The 14,938-nt window shown below is 41.6% G+C and overlaps 1 protein-coding gene across 3 annotated transcripts in view; it reads right to left on the reverse strand.

Moving 5' to 3' along the window:
- Positions 1–14,938, reverse strand: part of PRKG1 (protein kinase cGMP-dependent 1) — a 927,484-nt gene that overhangs the window by 55,982 nt on the left and 856,564 nt on the right. For all 3 annotated transcript variants that reach the window (XM_063435055.1, XM_063435054.1, XM_063435056.1), the window contains one exon: positions 9,284–9,358. In XM_063435055.1, coding sequence (XP_063291125.1) covers positions 9,284–9,358 — 75 coding nt within the window. The remainder of the gene's footprint in view (positions 1–9,283; positions 9,359–14,938) is intronic.

The following is a 14,938-nucleotide window of genomic DNA, read 5'->3' on the forward strand; positions in this document are numbered from 1 at the left end:
CTTCTCCTGTACTGTCTCTCACTCTCTGTGAGATGAGTACTGCCTATCTGCATAGGTTCAGGAATACGTAAGTCCTCGAACTCAGAAATTTGAAAAGTAGGCGCTAGTTTAAAGGAGGGTCTACGGGTCCTATCTCGAGTGTTCAGCCTCTCTCTTAAGCGTTCATCAATACGAGATATAAAAGAAATTAAATCCTCCAAATTTTCAGGGAGTTCTCTAGTAGCGACCTCGTCAAGGATTACATCTGATAACCCATTCAGAAACACATCTATATAAGCCTGTTCGTTCCACTTAACTTCTGCCGCCAAGGACCTGAACTCTAGTGCATAATCCACAAGTGTTTGATTGTCTTGTCTAAGGCGCAACAGTAATCTAGCTGCATTGACCTTCCTACCAGGAGGGTCAAAAGTTCTTCTAAACGCAGCTACAAAGGCATTATAATTATAGACTAGTGGGTTATCATTCTCCCATAAAGGATTGGCCCATCTCAAAGCTTTTTCAATGAGTAGAGTGATAATAAATCCAACCTTCGCTCTATCAGTAGGGTAAGAGCGGGGTTGTAATTCGAAATGGATGCTAATCTGGTTTAGAAAGCCACGACACTTTTCCGGTGACCCGCCATAACGTACTGGTGGGGTAATACGGGAAGAAGCACCTACAGTGGCTACCTCTAGACCTGAGACTGCAGGAGAAATAGAAGGAGTACGTGTCTCCTCAGGTGGATTACTAGCACGAGACAAAAGTGCCTGTAGTGCTAAAGCCATCTGATCCATCCTATGCTCCATGGCGTCAAACCTGGGATCCGAAGAACCAAGCTGACTGTTTGTACCTGCAGGATCCATTGGCCCTGTCGTAATGTCAGGATCGGGACAGGGATCCAACACGCAGAGTACAAAGAGAGGAAAGGTACGTATACCGGGCCTTAGAATGGCCGGACTAACGTACCGAGAGTAATAGAGAATAGTCAGAGACAAGCCGAGGTCGAGGGAACGAGAAGACAGATAAGCGAGAGACAAGCCGGGTCAAGGGATAACAGAGAAGCAGGGTAGTACAACGAGCCGAGTCAAAACCAATAGAGCAAACAAGAATACCAGAGCGCTGAGTGACTAGACAAGCTAGAACCACGACAGGGCAATGAGCTGAAGTGAGAAGTAAGCTTAAATACCCTGGCTCTGGATGGTAATCACGCCTCTGACAAGTACCGATTGGATATCGGACACTTGAGTGACAGGTCGCTCGTGATAGCGTCATGACGTCACGTATTGAGCGTCCTGCTAGAAAAGGACGTGGATTCCTCGCGGCCGGTGTTTAAGTGACTGGATGAACCGCGAGGAACGGAGGAAACAGCTCGCCTGGACGGATAAACCACCAAGTCTCTACCTCCCTTAGAGGTAGAGGCCTCAGGTACCCTGACACTAAGCTTGTCAATCTGGCAATAACTGAGCCTGGACAACAGGGAAAAGGTCTCCTATTCAGGGACAATTTTGTAAAATAACTGGGTAACTATGTCAGTATCTTCACGGCACTGGACAAGGCACAATCCAAAATGAAGTTCTCTCCCAAGGTTTTTGGTGGGGCCACCAGACATCGGGGCTGGCTACCCGGCCGTTCCTCCCAGGGTTTCTACTGGGGGTACCATGCCTAGGTTCCAGAATACGGAGACCAAGTCCCCTTCGCCTTTCCTCCCAGTCAGAGGCAGATCGTAGCAGTCCCGCTGGACCCAGGGGTACCTCCTATGGCCGACGGCCTTATAGAGGGGTGTTCTACCATCCCCTCTTCCTTGTATGTCATATGTGGTGGGCAGACTGTTCCATTTTTTGGATGCTTGGCACAGATTAACCTCAGATGTTTAGGTCTTAAACACCATTCTAGGTTATCACATGGAGTTTCTGCAGCACCCAGTCCAAGCCTCCGTGCCGCACCAGATTGTTTTTTCCCCACAAGACAGGAAACTGGTAGTGGGGGCAATTCACAAGCTAAAGGAAAAGGGAGCGATCTACAAGGTTCCAATTTTCACTCCCAAGTTTTTGAGTAACCTCTTTTGGTACCCAAGAAAGGTAGTGGTGTGAGACTGGTTATCAACCTGTGTCCCCTCTATGCATTTGTCGGGTATCACCATTTAAAAATGGAGGGAATTCACGGTCTTCAGGATCTACTCAGGTTGTGGGATTAGATGGTCAAACTTTACCTTCAAGATGCCTACCTCCTAATTCCGATCACCGAGGAATGCCAACACCTTTTTCAATTCCAGTGGAACTAAACTATGTGGTGATTCCGGTGCCTCCCCTTTCGGCCTGTCGTCGGCTTTGTGGTGCTTCACCAAGGTGCTCAAACCTGTGGTTGCCCTCCTACGTGGCAGAGGTGTTCGTATGATCATATACCTAGACAATATGCTGATCATGGCCTGCAATGCCGACTGGCTTCATCATCACCTCTCTTGGGCGTTGTCCCTTCTGCAAAATGTACGGTTCCTGATCAATTGGGAAAAGTCAGTGCTTCCCAGTCCATAGAGTTCCCAGTCCATAGAGTTCTTGGGATTCTATATCGATGTGGTACATAGGATGCTCAGTTCTGACCTTGCGACAACTCACCAGGATGATCGGTCTCCTCTCAGCCTCCATCGAGGCGATTTTCCCAGGGCCCTTCAAAGGCAAAAGGCCACACACCTATGCTTGGTTCACTCTTATTCCAATTCTGTTCCACTCAATTACGCAGCCAAAGAGGAACTCGCCCGGTGGCTGCAACACATGGAAGCATGGAATGGCAGAGCGATCTTCGTGACCGCCCCGTATTTCAAAATAGAATCCGCAGCGAGTACACTTGGTTGGGGAGCGCGCTGTGGTCCTATCTCCACAGGAGGAAAATGGTCCCAAACCGAAAAAGAGCTTCACATCAATGGCCTGGAACTCATGGAAGGGTAATTTTCCTTAAAGATACTCCTCGGAGTCATCGCCAACTGTTCCATCATACTAAGAATGGACAATATATCTGCATTCCGCTACATCAACCACCTGGACAGCACGAGATTCAAGATACTGACGGACCTGACAAAGGAACTTTGGCAATACTGTCTGTACCGCAACACAGTACAAGAAGAATACATTCAAGGTTTGTCCAATGCAGGAGCGGACTGGAATTCCAGACGTCTGAGAGACCACAGCGGCTGGACCGCAAATGTTTTCTACAATTACAAATTATCTGGGGCCTGATGCATATCGACCTCTTCCCGTCTCGATTGAACTCCCAACTCCTGGTGCTCTTAAATTGGAGGCCGGACCCAGATGCCTTAGCATCGGATGCCTTCCCCCAACCATGACCGAGCAGACTGCTTCCTCCTTTCTCCCTAATGGCTCGGACACTGTTACAACTCAGCTTGAGCCCCGGGAACAAGGCGATACTATGGCCATGCCTGGAAAACATGGAGTTGTTGGTGCGTGGAACAACATGTGGATCCCATATGTGCTTCTGTGATTTACTGGTTACGTTTCCTTACCGTCCTGTATGACCAAAGTTTGGCCTATCGCACTATTAATGCCTATAGATCACTAATCTCTGCAGGTCACCATTGACTGGATGGTTCTCCGGCTGGTAAACATCTATTGGTTTGCCGACTCCTACAGGGCAATTAATTTTCACGACCACCTCAACCTCGATTCACTTCATTATGGGATGTGAATCTGTTTTTTAACTTTTTTGATGTCTGGCCAAGGAGTACAGAACTCACGCTTAAGCAGCTGTCGGCAAAATTGCCCATGCTCCTCTGTTTGATATCATGAAAACGGATTTCAGATGTCCGAGCACTGGACATTGATGCACATTCCTTTACTCCTACAGGAGTTTTTTTCAATATTTCCAGACGTACAAAATCATCTATTTCTTCGGTTTCCTATCCCTCGTTTCCTCACAATGTTAACCTCTGGCCAGTGGCCTGCCAGTCATTCAGGGATCCAGCGTGTCATGAGTTTTACTTGGCTCTTAGACTACCCTATCACCCCGTATCTATGGTGACACTAGCTTGCTGGGTAAATTGGATAATGTCTTTGGCTCACATGGACGTCTATGGCGCACATTCTACTAGAGGGGCCATGGCTTCAAAAGCTTTAAACCAGGGCTATAAACTGGAAGACCTTCTTCAAATGGCTGATTGGTCTTGTGAATGAAAGTTTAAGGAATATTACTTTCGCCCTACAGAACTTGTCTCTACAGTTATTTCACAGCTTTGAACTAGCGTAATATGAGCCTCTGTGTCCTTTAATAAAATTATCAGATTTTACTATTTACATGACGTAAAGTCATGATTTTATTAAGGACACAGAGGCGAATATTAGCCCGCCCTATACAGGTAAGTCTGACGATTTTTTTTCCCACCCGAGGTACACTATTGATATTGAGTGTAAGGTCTTGACTGTTTTACGAGTGTGTTATTAGTTTGATTCATGACTTGGTTACCTGCTATATTCTTAATTTAAACATAGTGAAGTGTATTATTCAGTAAGTCGCCATTATTGAAACATGGGTGATATTCTATTAGAGCATATTTTACCATTTGTTCTCTCTGTTCATTACAGCTTGAAACGTTACGATGGCTCTCACCAGGACCGATTTCTTCCACAGTTACAATGGATGTGTTCACAAGGATCCGTTCCCTCGGATGATGTTGCCTCACAGACAATGACCGTTCGACTGTCTAGTTTGTGGATTCAGTTCTTTAGTTTCTGTTCTTTTTCGTTGATTATTGGCTTCGGCATCACCAAGAAAGAGGAGTGGTTTAGGGTCACATGGGAGTATAAGGAAGGTGGACTGGTCTCATTGGCTAAGATGTTATGGTTAACCCTCTGAGGGTATTTGTTTTGTTTTTTTCTATTAATATCTTAATATCCTTTCTTTGCTGCTGAGGAATAAAGAAAGAGATAAAGCATAATATTGACCTCCGTGTCATTAATAAAATTATGACTGTATGTCATATAAATAGTAAAAATCTGGTAATTCTTTGTTGAACTAATTTGCATATGCCCACCCAGAATCCCTTGCAGTAGTAACATCACCACAAATGTGAGATTTCTGTGAGAAATGTCTTATGGCTTGACTGGTGTGTGCAGATCTGTGTTTAACAATATATTGACACAGACACACACACACACACTTTCTAGCTCCGATTCAAGCTATGATTTTTCCCAAGCATTAATGAGCTTTGCAAGATGTGAAAGCCATTATAAGTACACCTAAGTCCTTCAAAGTTGGAACACTTACAAGTAAAACAATGAAAAAAAGTGTGTGTGTGTGTGTATATATATATATATGGGGAGGGGGGAACAAAGTATCTCCCTGTGCCCTGTGAGTGGGAGCTATAAAAATTAATGGCAGAAGCCTAGTGTACCCCCTCCACTTTTTATGTCAATTAAAATGAACAGGGTTACATAGGTATTGAGTGGAGACTCTGTATAACAGTTTTTTATGACATGCTCAGACATTACCATATTGGCGGCACAGTGGATAAGGGCATGAGGGAATATTTAACCTCCCTCATATTAATATGGTGTCATATTGGCTTAAATTTAGGGTTAGGGGGCATTAGCTTGTGGCTCCCTCCTTGTAACTAACTAAATTCCATCCAACAAGTAACTTATTTTTTCATTTAATTCATTATCATTTGCATTCATCCATTTATCTCTTGGAAGAATGGATGAATTGGCAAAAATTAGAACAAAAACGTTTTCATCCAAAAATAAATGCCCATGTCTAACAGTTATTTTGTTTAGCATGCCCCTTTAACAAAATCCATCATTTCACAAACCCTTATTTTTGTGTTAATCAACAGTAAGTCTGAGTATTTGAAGGTAACTCATTAAAAATGTGTAGCAAAATATTATTATAAAAAAAAAAAAAAAAATAGCCTGATTTATTTTTGTTCTCAGCTTAATAAATTCCATTATCAGATTCTCGGTATACTTTTATATCTGTTTTATTTTTTCTCTCCAATGTGCATGCCATTTTAATGTTATTGTTATGATAATGTGTTGACCTTATGATCTTTCTTTCTAAAGACTGGCTAGGGACTCATCATAACTTAACATGTAGCCTCAGCCATCAATCAAGTTACAGAGCAGGACAGCCAGTTAACATTTTGTTATTGCAGTCATAAACATATACCCATGAAAAGTTAAATTCATCTCTACATTATCATAACATTCGTTTTAAGATCAAATAGCATATGCTGTTTCATAAAATGTTTTATACTGAAAAACAAAAACCCACAGCGGCCAGGGCCGGACTGGGAATAAAAAGCAGCCCTGGAAAAATGTTATACCAGCCCCATCATTAATTGTGCCAGCTGTGACAGATATACAGTTACAATTATTTAACCAACAAGAAGGAGCGCACTCACAGGACTTAAAATAAATAAAAGAGCTGTTTTATTCTAATCAGATGTGCAACATCTTACTTCAACGTTTCATCCTTATAATTTTGAAAGGTCCAGTAATGGGAATGAAACATTGACTGAATGCTGCTGCATGTCTGATTTTAATTAATCTTATTTTGTTTAGTCCTCATTCCTATGAGCGAACTCTTCGTTGTATGTAGTTTGATACCAGGGAATGAAAGACTGAGAGAAAGGCAGGGTTATCCACTAAACTAATATTTTTGTGAATGAAAATGTAAATTGCTAAATTTAGGCTACAATAGTCAAGCTGTCACTATACCCAAGTTAAAATTTTGTTTCAAATCCGCTATTTTGGTTTAAATTATGAAATTTAGATTTTCACTTTTTTAAATTAAATGTCAAACCCGAGAGAGAGAGAGAGAGAGAGAGAGAGAGAGAATGTGTGTGTGTGTGTGATTTCCAAGTGTATTATGCATGAATATATTGTATATTATAAACATAATAATTAATAAAATTATGCTTGCGATTTATATACATACACACATATATATATAGCGATAGAATACCATTTGTGCATATGTATCTATGCAGAATATTTTCACAAATAACAGATAAAACAAAGCTATATTTCATTTTTTTAATTCAACATTCAAAAAACATATATAAGCATAAACACAGATTTTTGATTAATGGATACTCACTGGCACGTACTGATGCCCACACACTCACATACACTGGCGCACAATGATCCATACTCACACACATACATTGATCCATACTGACACACACACGCAGAATTCCATATTGACACTCACATATTATCTTCAAAAAACACCTCCCACACACAATTACACACTCAAATATACACACACCCTAAGAATCCTGGAAATAAACATTAAATACCTGGGTGCCACAGCTCACTGAGCCCACCTTGCTCCTTGATCCGTGCTCGCTCAGCCGCTGGCTGAAAAGCAGCCTGCCTGCAGCTCTGTCTGGCCCCTGCTCACTCCTCTCCCTGCCTGCCAGCACTTTACACACAGGAAGCAAAACGGCAGAGGACCCGCGTGGGCTGCCCTGCTCTGCCTGATTACCGGGTCACATGCTTCCTGTGTGTGAAGGCTGTCAGGCAGGCACAGGACTACCTCCCTCCCTCCCCTGCTCCTTATACTTTACTCGCGAGCAGCATTGGAAGTTTACTTTGGAGTGCCTGCTGCTCGCGAGTGAATGCAATACAGTGCGATCTGGAGCCGAGAGAGGACCTTCACTCAAAGCTCCGCCCATCAAGCCCCCTACATGAGAGTGTGTACTGGGTGGAGGGAGGGGAAGATTCTGCACTGTGCGGCCCCAAGTGCCCCGGCCCACCTGGAAATTTCCCAGTATCTTGTGGGCCAGTCCGGCACTGACAGCGGCCTTAGTGCTGTGACAAACTGATGGATAACCACATCTAATCCCAGTGGGCCTCGATGGCCATGGGTCAAGGCCAACAGGGGAAACCAAGGAAATTCCCTGGCCAGCCCCTTTAGGCTGTTGCTGCCTGAGTGCCAGCCCCAAGTGGGAGCTCAGTGGCCAGTGCCGGTGTATTAGTGCATTGCCATTAGTTACAGACGGGGCAAAGATCAGATACTTCAACCAATGGGCTACCATAAAAAATTAAAGGGACACTATAGTCACCCAGACCACTTCAGCTCAATGAAGTGGTCTGGGTGCCAGGTCCCCCAGGTTTTAACCCTTCAGATGTAAACATAGCAGTTTCTCTGAATAGTCCCTTTCTCTCACCCTGCAGCCCCATGTCCCCTTCTCACAATCTGTAGCCCCATGTCTCCTTCTCACACTCTGCAGCCCCATGTCTCCTTCTCACACTCCGCAGCCCCATGTCTCCTTCTCACACTCCGCAGCCCCATGTCCCCTTTTCACACTCCGCAGTCCCATGTCCCTTTCTCACGCTCCGCAGCCCAATGTCCCTTTCTCACGCTCTGCAGCCCCATGTCCCTTTCTCACGCTCCACAGCCCCATGTCCTTTTCTCACGCTCTGCAGCCCCATGTCCCTTTCTCACACTCTGCAGCCCCATGTCCCTTTCTCACGCTCTGCAGCCCCATGTCCCTTTCTCACGCTCTGCAGCCCCATGTCCCTTTCTCACGCTCTGCAGCCCCATGTCCCTTTCTCACGCTCTGCAGCCCCATGTCCCTTTCTCATGCTCTGCAGCCCCATGTCCCTTTCTCACGCTCTGCAGCCCCATGTCCCTTTCTCACGCTCTGCAGCCCCATGTCCCTTTCTCACGCTCCGCAGCCCAATGTCCCTTTCTCACGCTCCGCAGCCGCATGTCCCTTTCTCATGCTCCGCAGCTCTATGTCCCTTTCTCACGCTCCGCAGCCCAATGTCCCTTTCTCACGCTCCGCAGCCCTATGTGACTACGTCCCTTTCTCACGCTCTGCAGTCCAATGTCCCTTTCTCACACTCTGCAGCCCCATGTCAACCTCTCACACTCTGCTGCTCTATGTCCCTTTCTCACAGTCTGCAGCTCCATGTCAACCTCTCACACTCTGCTGCTCTATGTCCCTCTCTCTTACCTTGGAGCCCCATGTCCCTTTTTTAAAAAATCATCTACTTTTCTTTTATAGTCTAGAGATGCTGGTCAATGAAATATACATACTGTTTAGTATTTAAAGATTCATGCAAAACTAAAAATAGCATGACTGGAAAGTACAAGTCTACTTTGCGTGCAAGAATTTTGCTTCTATTCAAATATTAGCATATAGAAGGTTAATACTTGGGAAGCAAGTAAACAAAAAGTCTTAAACCATTAATGTCAAAATGTTTTACGCTGTATTCTCTTAGCAATAACTGAAGCAGCAACACTTCTCAGTATGCAAATTAGAAATGACATAATTCTCATTACTTACTTTGCTTTAGCTTCAGCATCTTCATAAGCCTTGTTAGAAACGTCATCTAGCCCTCCAATCAAGTGCTTGAAAGAGCTGTAGAAAAAAAACAACATATAGTTTAAGTTTCTAGCTGCAAGACTTCTAATACAAATTATGTTACAAGACTCACAGATATATAAAGATATATAAATATATCAATGTGTTCTATCAGTAAATTGAATCAAAATTAAGTATCACCTGTATGTAATTTTTGTGAAGAATCCCATATAGCGACATCATAGGAAGCCTAGTATTTACACCATAGGGTGCATCTGGTATTGCAAGATGGTCTCAACCTTTGGCCATTGTTGCACAATTCAAACCAATCACAGGACTTAATTTCTCCAACAATATAGCTGTCCCCTGCCACATTGAGCAGCTGATAACATGTTGAACTGAAGTCATCATATAAAAATAAACCCACCAGGATGTAGGTCTGAGAAACCATTCTTCTCTCTATAATTTTTTCTTGGTGCTGAGGGCTCTGCAATTTGTATCATTGAGCATTGGCTTCAGATATGAGATTACTGATGGCATTCCAGGTTTGTGAAGCTCATGTAGCTTTTGTTGAGACAAGATCACAGACCTGCAGATTTAACTCTTAATCTGATTTGAAGACTGTAAATCTGCGACATTTGCCCACTATCCTGTGAAGTCCCTATCTATCCCTGTCAGTAAGCTTGATCTTGCAATAATTGTACTTTCAAAAAAATTCAATGCACTTGCATTTTGGATGTAAGGTCAGGTAGTGTCATTGGGGAGTCAATTTTGTGAAATATTTATTGCACAGAATGTCAGTCATTGACTGAGTGTGTTCAATAGGTGCTCTCATCCAATGAATGGCAAAGGCCACAGCTTCTAGCTTTTACTGTTCCCCAGAAGCTGGGAGCTCATTACAGACCCAGCAGAAAGCCCAGTGTGGAGGTAGGCAAGGTGGCAAACCGTCACTAAACTGTTTGCCATATTACAGCAGGCAGTAGCAGTTGTAACACTTGTAATTAATTGTTAGCAGGTTAATCCAAGTCCAATGTATTATAAAGAAGAAGTTTAACATGTAAAGTAAAACATAAGTAGCAACATGTAGCTAAAATCATACGTATGATTATATTTAGTAATTTTACTACAGTTTTCAATTTTTTTTTAATATATGCTACCTGAGTCTAGATGTGTATTGAATGCAGTCTTCGAATTCAGTAAGCATTAACTTATGCGTACCTTCAAATATGTAAATCTAACAATGTCGGACAACAACATATAAAACAGAAATAGGCAAAACATCTCTGACTCACCCGATAAAATGTAAGTTTTTTTTATTTTCCTTAATCAGTTAGATCTATATCCACGTCTATAAATATCTTTCAAATGCCAAGTGATATTTTGAGTTTGAGATGTAACCTATACTAAACAACACAGTTTAATTACATTCTGCTGCTGAAGGTTTGTTGCCATGAAATTTTATTTATTCCATATATATATATATATATATATATATATATATATATGTATATACACTTTGGTTTGTTAATAATTATTTGCCACTCAGTAAAAAAAAAGGGTGGTATAAAGGTTTACATTTTTGGATAGTTCATGCACCTGCTCAATGGACGCACTTTTAATACACATTTTAAAAATATATATAAAATGTATTTTCACGTCTTTGCATCTCCGTTTAATAGAGGTAAAGGATCACTAAAGGCACCCAGAACACTTTAATCTCAGAAACGGCAATGTTTCCATTACAGAGTTAACACACTTCTAGTGGCTGCCTTCCAGAAGCCACTAAAGGTCTTTACTCATTGAGTCAAATGCTGCTCATAGTGCAGCGGTGATTTGCCGAGCATGCGCGTTGGGATCATCAATGTTGATTATCTCAGCCAAGGAGGCTGAGTGACAGGATAGAGAACGGCCTGAGAAAGGCTGAAAGGTAAGTAAATCTCACCTTTCCAAACTTCACAGGCATGGGTGGGGGGGAGGTGATCCTAAATAGGCAGAATAAATCTATAGTTAGGAATAAATGTTTGTATTCCTAATACTATAATGTGTGCTTTTACACCTATACCTGTTGCAGAGTGGAAATAAAAAAGATGTGCAATTTTATTCATTACTTCACAACTTCTAAATACATATAGAACCAATGAAGAAACATAACTTTTCTCTGTTGCCATAGTAACAAAAACCTTAAATTCAAATAGGTAATCATCGTTATCTGAGCACAACTGTAAATTGTCTACGTTGTTCTGGTTTCTTAAGTACTAGTAGTTACATAACATTTGTGTCACAATACTGTCTATTTTTAACTTGATATTAGCAAGCGAGTTACAGACTATATAGGATGGTACATTTAAAGAATATTTTCTGAAACATGCATGCCAGCCAATATTAGGTGATGTAAAAATGTGAAGAACTGAGGCAAATTAAGGGCCTGCTAGACTGAAGAGCACCCCAGCTAACTCGAGTTGTCAAGTTTGACTGAAGCATGCCTCCCAACTGTCTCTATTTCGACAGGACAGTCTTGATATTTTAGTCCTGTCCTGACTTCATGTTCTTGTGTTCTGCTTTTGGCATAAAACATTAGACATGCTCACAATATGTTCAGGACACTAGGACCCTGCAGAGCACTGAGGTAGTGTTTCCTGCTAGTCCTACCCTCAGTGGGATGGCTTAATTGATGGAAAGTCAGCCTGATGTACATTGATGCCAGGCTGACCTTCCAATAATTTGGGGGGACCCGCCACCCTTCCGTAGTGGGACTGCCCAATTGGGGCACAGCTAACGACGTACCCTCGTCCCTGTTCTGTCCCCATTTACCTCTCTCCCACCAGTGTCCTCATTCACTAAACCCCAGAGGGGGGAGGTATGCTAAAGTGTTCTGGCATGGGCAAAAATCCCACCTCATCACATGGGTTTTTTGATTATATGTTTGTTCTGCATTTGTAGAAGATACATTGCAAATTATATTATATTAGCGCAACAGATATGGAACACTTGGGAATTATGAATATGGAATTCATATTTAATCTTTTAATGTTAGGCAAATCCTGACTGGTCATTGGTCTTTAATGGGTTAAATATGCTTCTTTTTTATTTATAATACCAGTTTTGCTAGAAAGAATGGTTGATTTATTTTTGTTCAAATTTACTCTAATGGCAGCGATGTGTTAAATATTAATAGATCCAAGAAAATGATTAATCATAGTGAGAACCAGTAAGGTCAGAAATCAGGAAGAGGCCAATATTAATATCAATTATAAAATCACAGCCTGAGCAGACGGTTGCTTTGATAAGATTAGAAAGATGCATTAGTTTAATGGATAAAGGAGTTTGCACAAATTGGGCGGGGAGAGGAAATCGATGTATATTTTTAGTAAGCTATATGAAAATTAAACTATTTTATAAATATATACAAGCATAATAAAATAAATAGGTCTGGGGAGAAGATAAAGCATTCAATTGTACCAGTCATAGTATACACATAATTCAAAGAGTATACCGTTCTTTTTCTACATTGTTTTAGCAGAATTGGGTGCAAATGTATATATTTTTAAGTATTCCTAATTAAACTAGACTCACTCCTCCAACTTTCACTCAGTCTTCAGCAAAGCCATTGACATTAAAATTGTGTCTATGCATATAACTGTTGTGAATATTCCTCCTGGGAGCATGTCTCATTTTCTACTAGGATAATATAAGAAGAGAATAAATGATGATTTCCTGTTCTTAAAGAAAAGGTTAACATGTCTGCTTCATAGGGATTCTGTGTCAGTTCATGGTTAATGTCTCCAAGCACTAGAGGTCTGCACTAGCCGGAGATGCAGTCCTGATACTCCCTGAGCCAGTATGTCTGGTCCCAACAATCGGGATGGTTTACAGCTCCCTCCTTGGGCCAGAAATCTAGTAGTAACAGCCCAGTCAACCTCAGCCCATGGCCATGGATGCCCACCTGGCAATTGTCCAGTCTGCCATAGAGTCAGTCTGTGCCTACAATGATAGAGTGGTAGTAGCATTGGCACCCAGCAAAAGAGGGGAACTTTCATTTTATGAAGCAGTTAAATATGTAATCATTAAGAACACGGATATAATGCTGCTTAATTGGACAATGGGGCTTTAAATAACCTGTTGTAAAAGGTTCACTTTAAACCCTATGGTTATTTTCAAGTGTAGTAGTTTGTTATGTGACTCCCATTTCAAAATTGTGTTAAAAAAAAACTCTGTTTTGGATATTTTTATGTAGTGATGCAATTATGAATGATACATGGACACTCTACAGTATTATGTTGTGAATGCTTTGCATTCACACATCAAACAGGATGGCTGAATGAACTTAATTTGCAAATTAACACTGGGAACTGCTGAAGAATATTTTTCATTATTGCATCAAGAAGAGGTTTAAAACTAGAAACAGAAAATGCTAGCACCCACCTGTAAAAAAGATTGAATTACTGAGGAGTACCTGCCATAACCTTTATGATCTGCATACATTGATGTAGTGGATCACTAAGGTTGTGAGTGAGAATGGGCGATTTTTTTTGACACACATAGCAATTTAAGAATACATGTACGGAAAACTTTAAGGGGTACTATCAAAAAAACACCACAGTATGTGTTCTGCAACATCTCCTGAGTATAGTCATAACCCCCATGTATAGGTGTGTCGGGTTCTCTGGGGGCTAAGAGACCTTATTTGGAGGATGCGCATTCCAGTTTTCCAACTTGAAATTTTCTCAGCTGCTCATCATGCACCCATATCCTATTTGGGACATTTTTGAAGCCGGACAATGTAATTTACCCTCATCCAACCATATATGTTATTAAAAGTAGACAGCCTAGGGCATTTCAAATGGTGGTATTTTAACACTTTCCATTCACTAATTCTACCACCAGTCTTTTTCAAACTTTTGTTTTTTTTTGTGTTGTTTTTCTCTCACATTGTACTTTAGGCATGGATTTTCAGTTCCTGAGAAAGAGTGATGATTGCGGTTGACCAGAAAAAAAGCAAATACCGTATATACTCGAGTATAAGCCGACCCGAATATAAGCCGAGGGCCCTAATTTTACCACAAAAAACTGGGAAAACTTATTGGCTCGAGTATAAGCCTAGGGTGGGAAATGCAGCAGCTACTGGTACATTTCTAAATAAAATTAGATCCCAATAAAATTATATTAATTGAATATTTATTTGCAGTGTGTGTGTTTGTGTAGTGTGTGTATATAATGAATGCAGTGTGTGTTTGTGTAGTGTGCGTATATAATGAATGCAGAGTGTGTGTTTGTGTAGTGCGTGTATATAATGCATGCAGTGTGTGTGTATATAATGTAGAGTGTGTGTAAATGCAGTGTGCGTGTATATAATATAAAGAGTGTGTGTTTCTGTGAATGCAGTGTGTGTGTAAATGATGCAGAGTGTGTGTGTGTTTGTGTAGTGTGTGTAAACTGGGTGGGGGAAGGGCATTTTTATTATTTTAATATATTTATTATTTTATTTTAATATTTTTATTATTTTAATATTTACATGTTTGTTTGTTTTTTGTCCCCCGTCCCTGCTTGTTACGTGGCCAGGTAGGGGGGCTAGGTCATTCCCTGGTAGTCCAGTGGCATGGGCTGTGCAGTGGGGGAGGGCAGCAGCAAGCTGTTACT

The sequence above is a fragment of the Pelobates fuscus genome, chromosome 10 (assembly GCF_036172605.1).
Source record: "Pelobates fuscus isolate aPelFus1 chromosome 10, aPelFus1.pri, whole genome shotgun sequence".
Taxonomy (NCBI): Eukaryota; Metazoa; Chordata; class Amphibia; order Anura; family Pelobatidae; genus Pelobates; species Pelobates fuscus.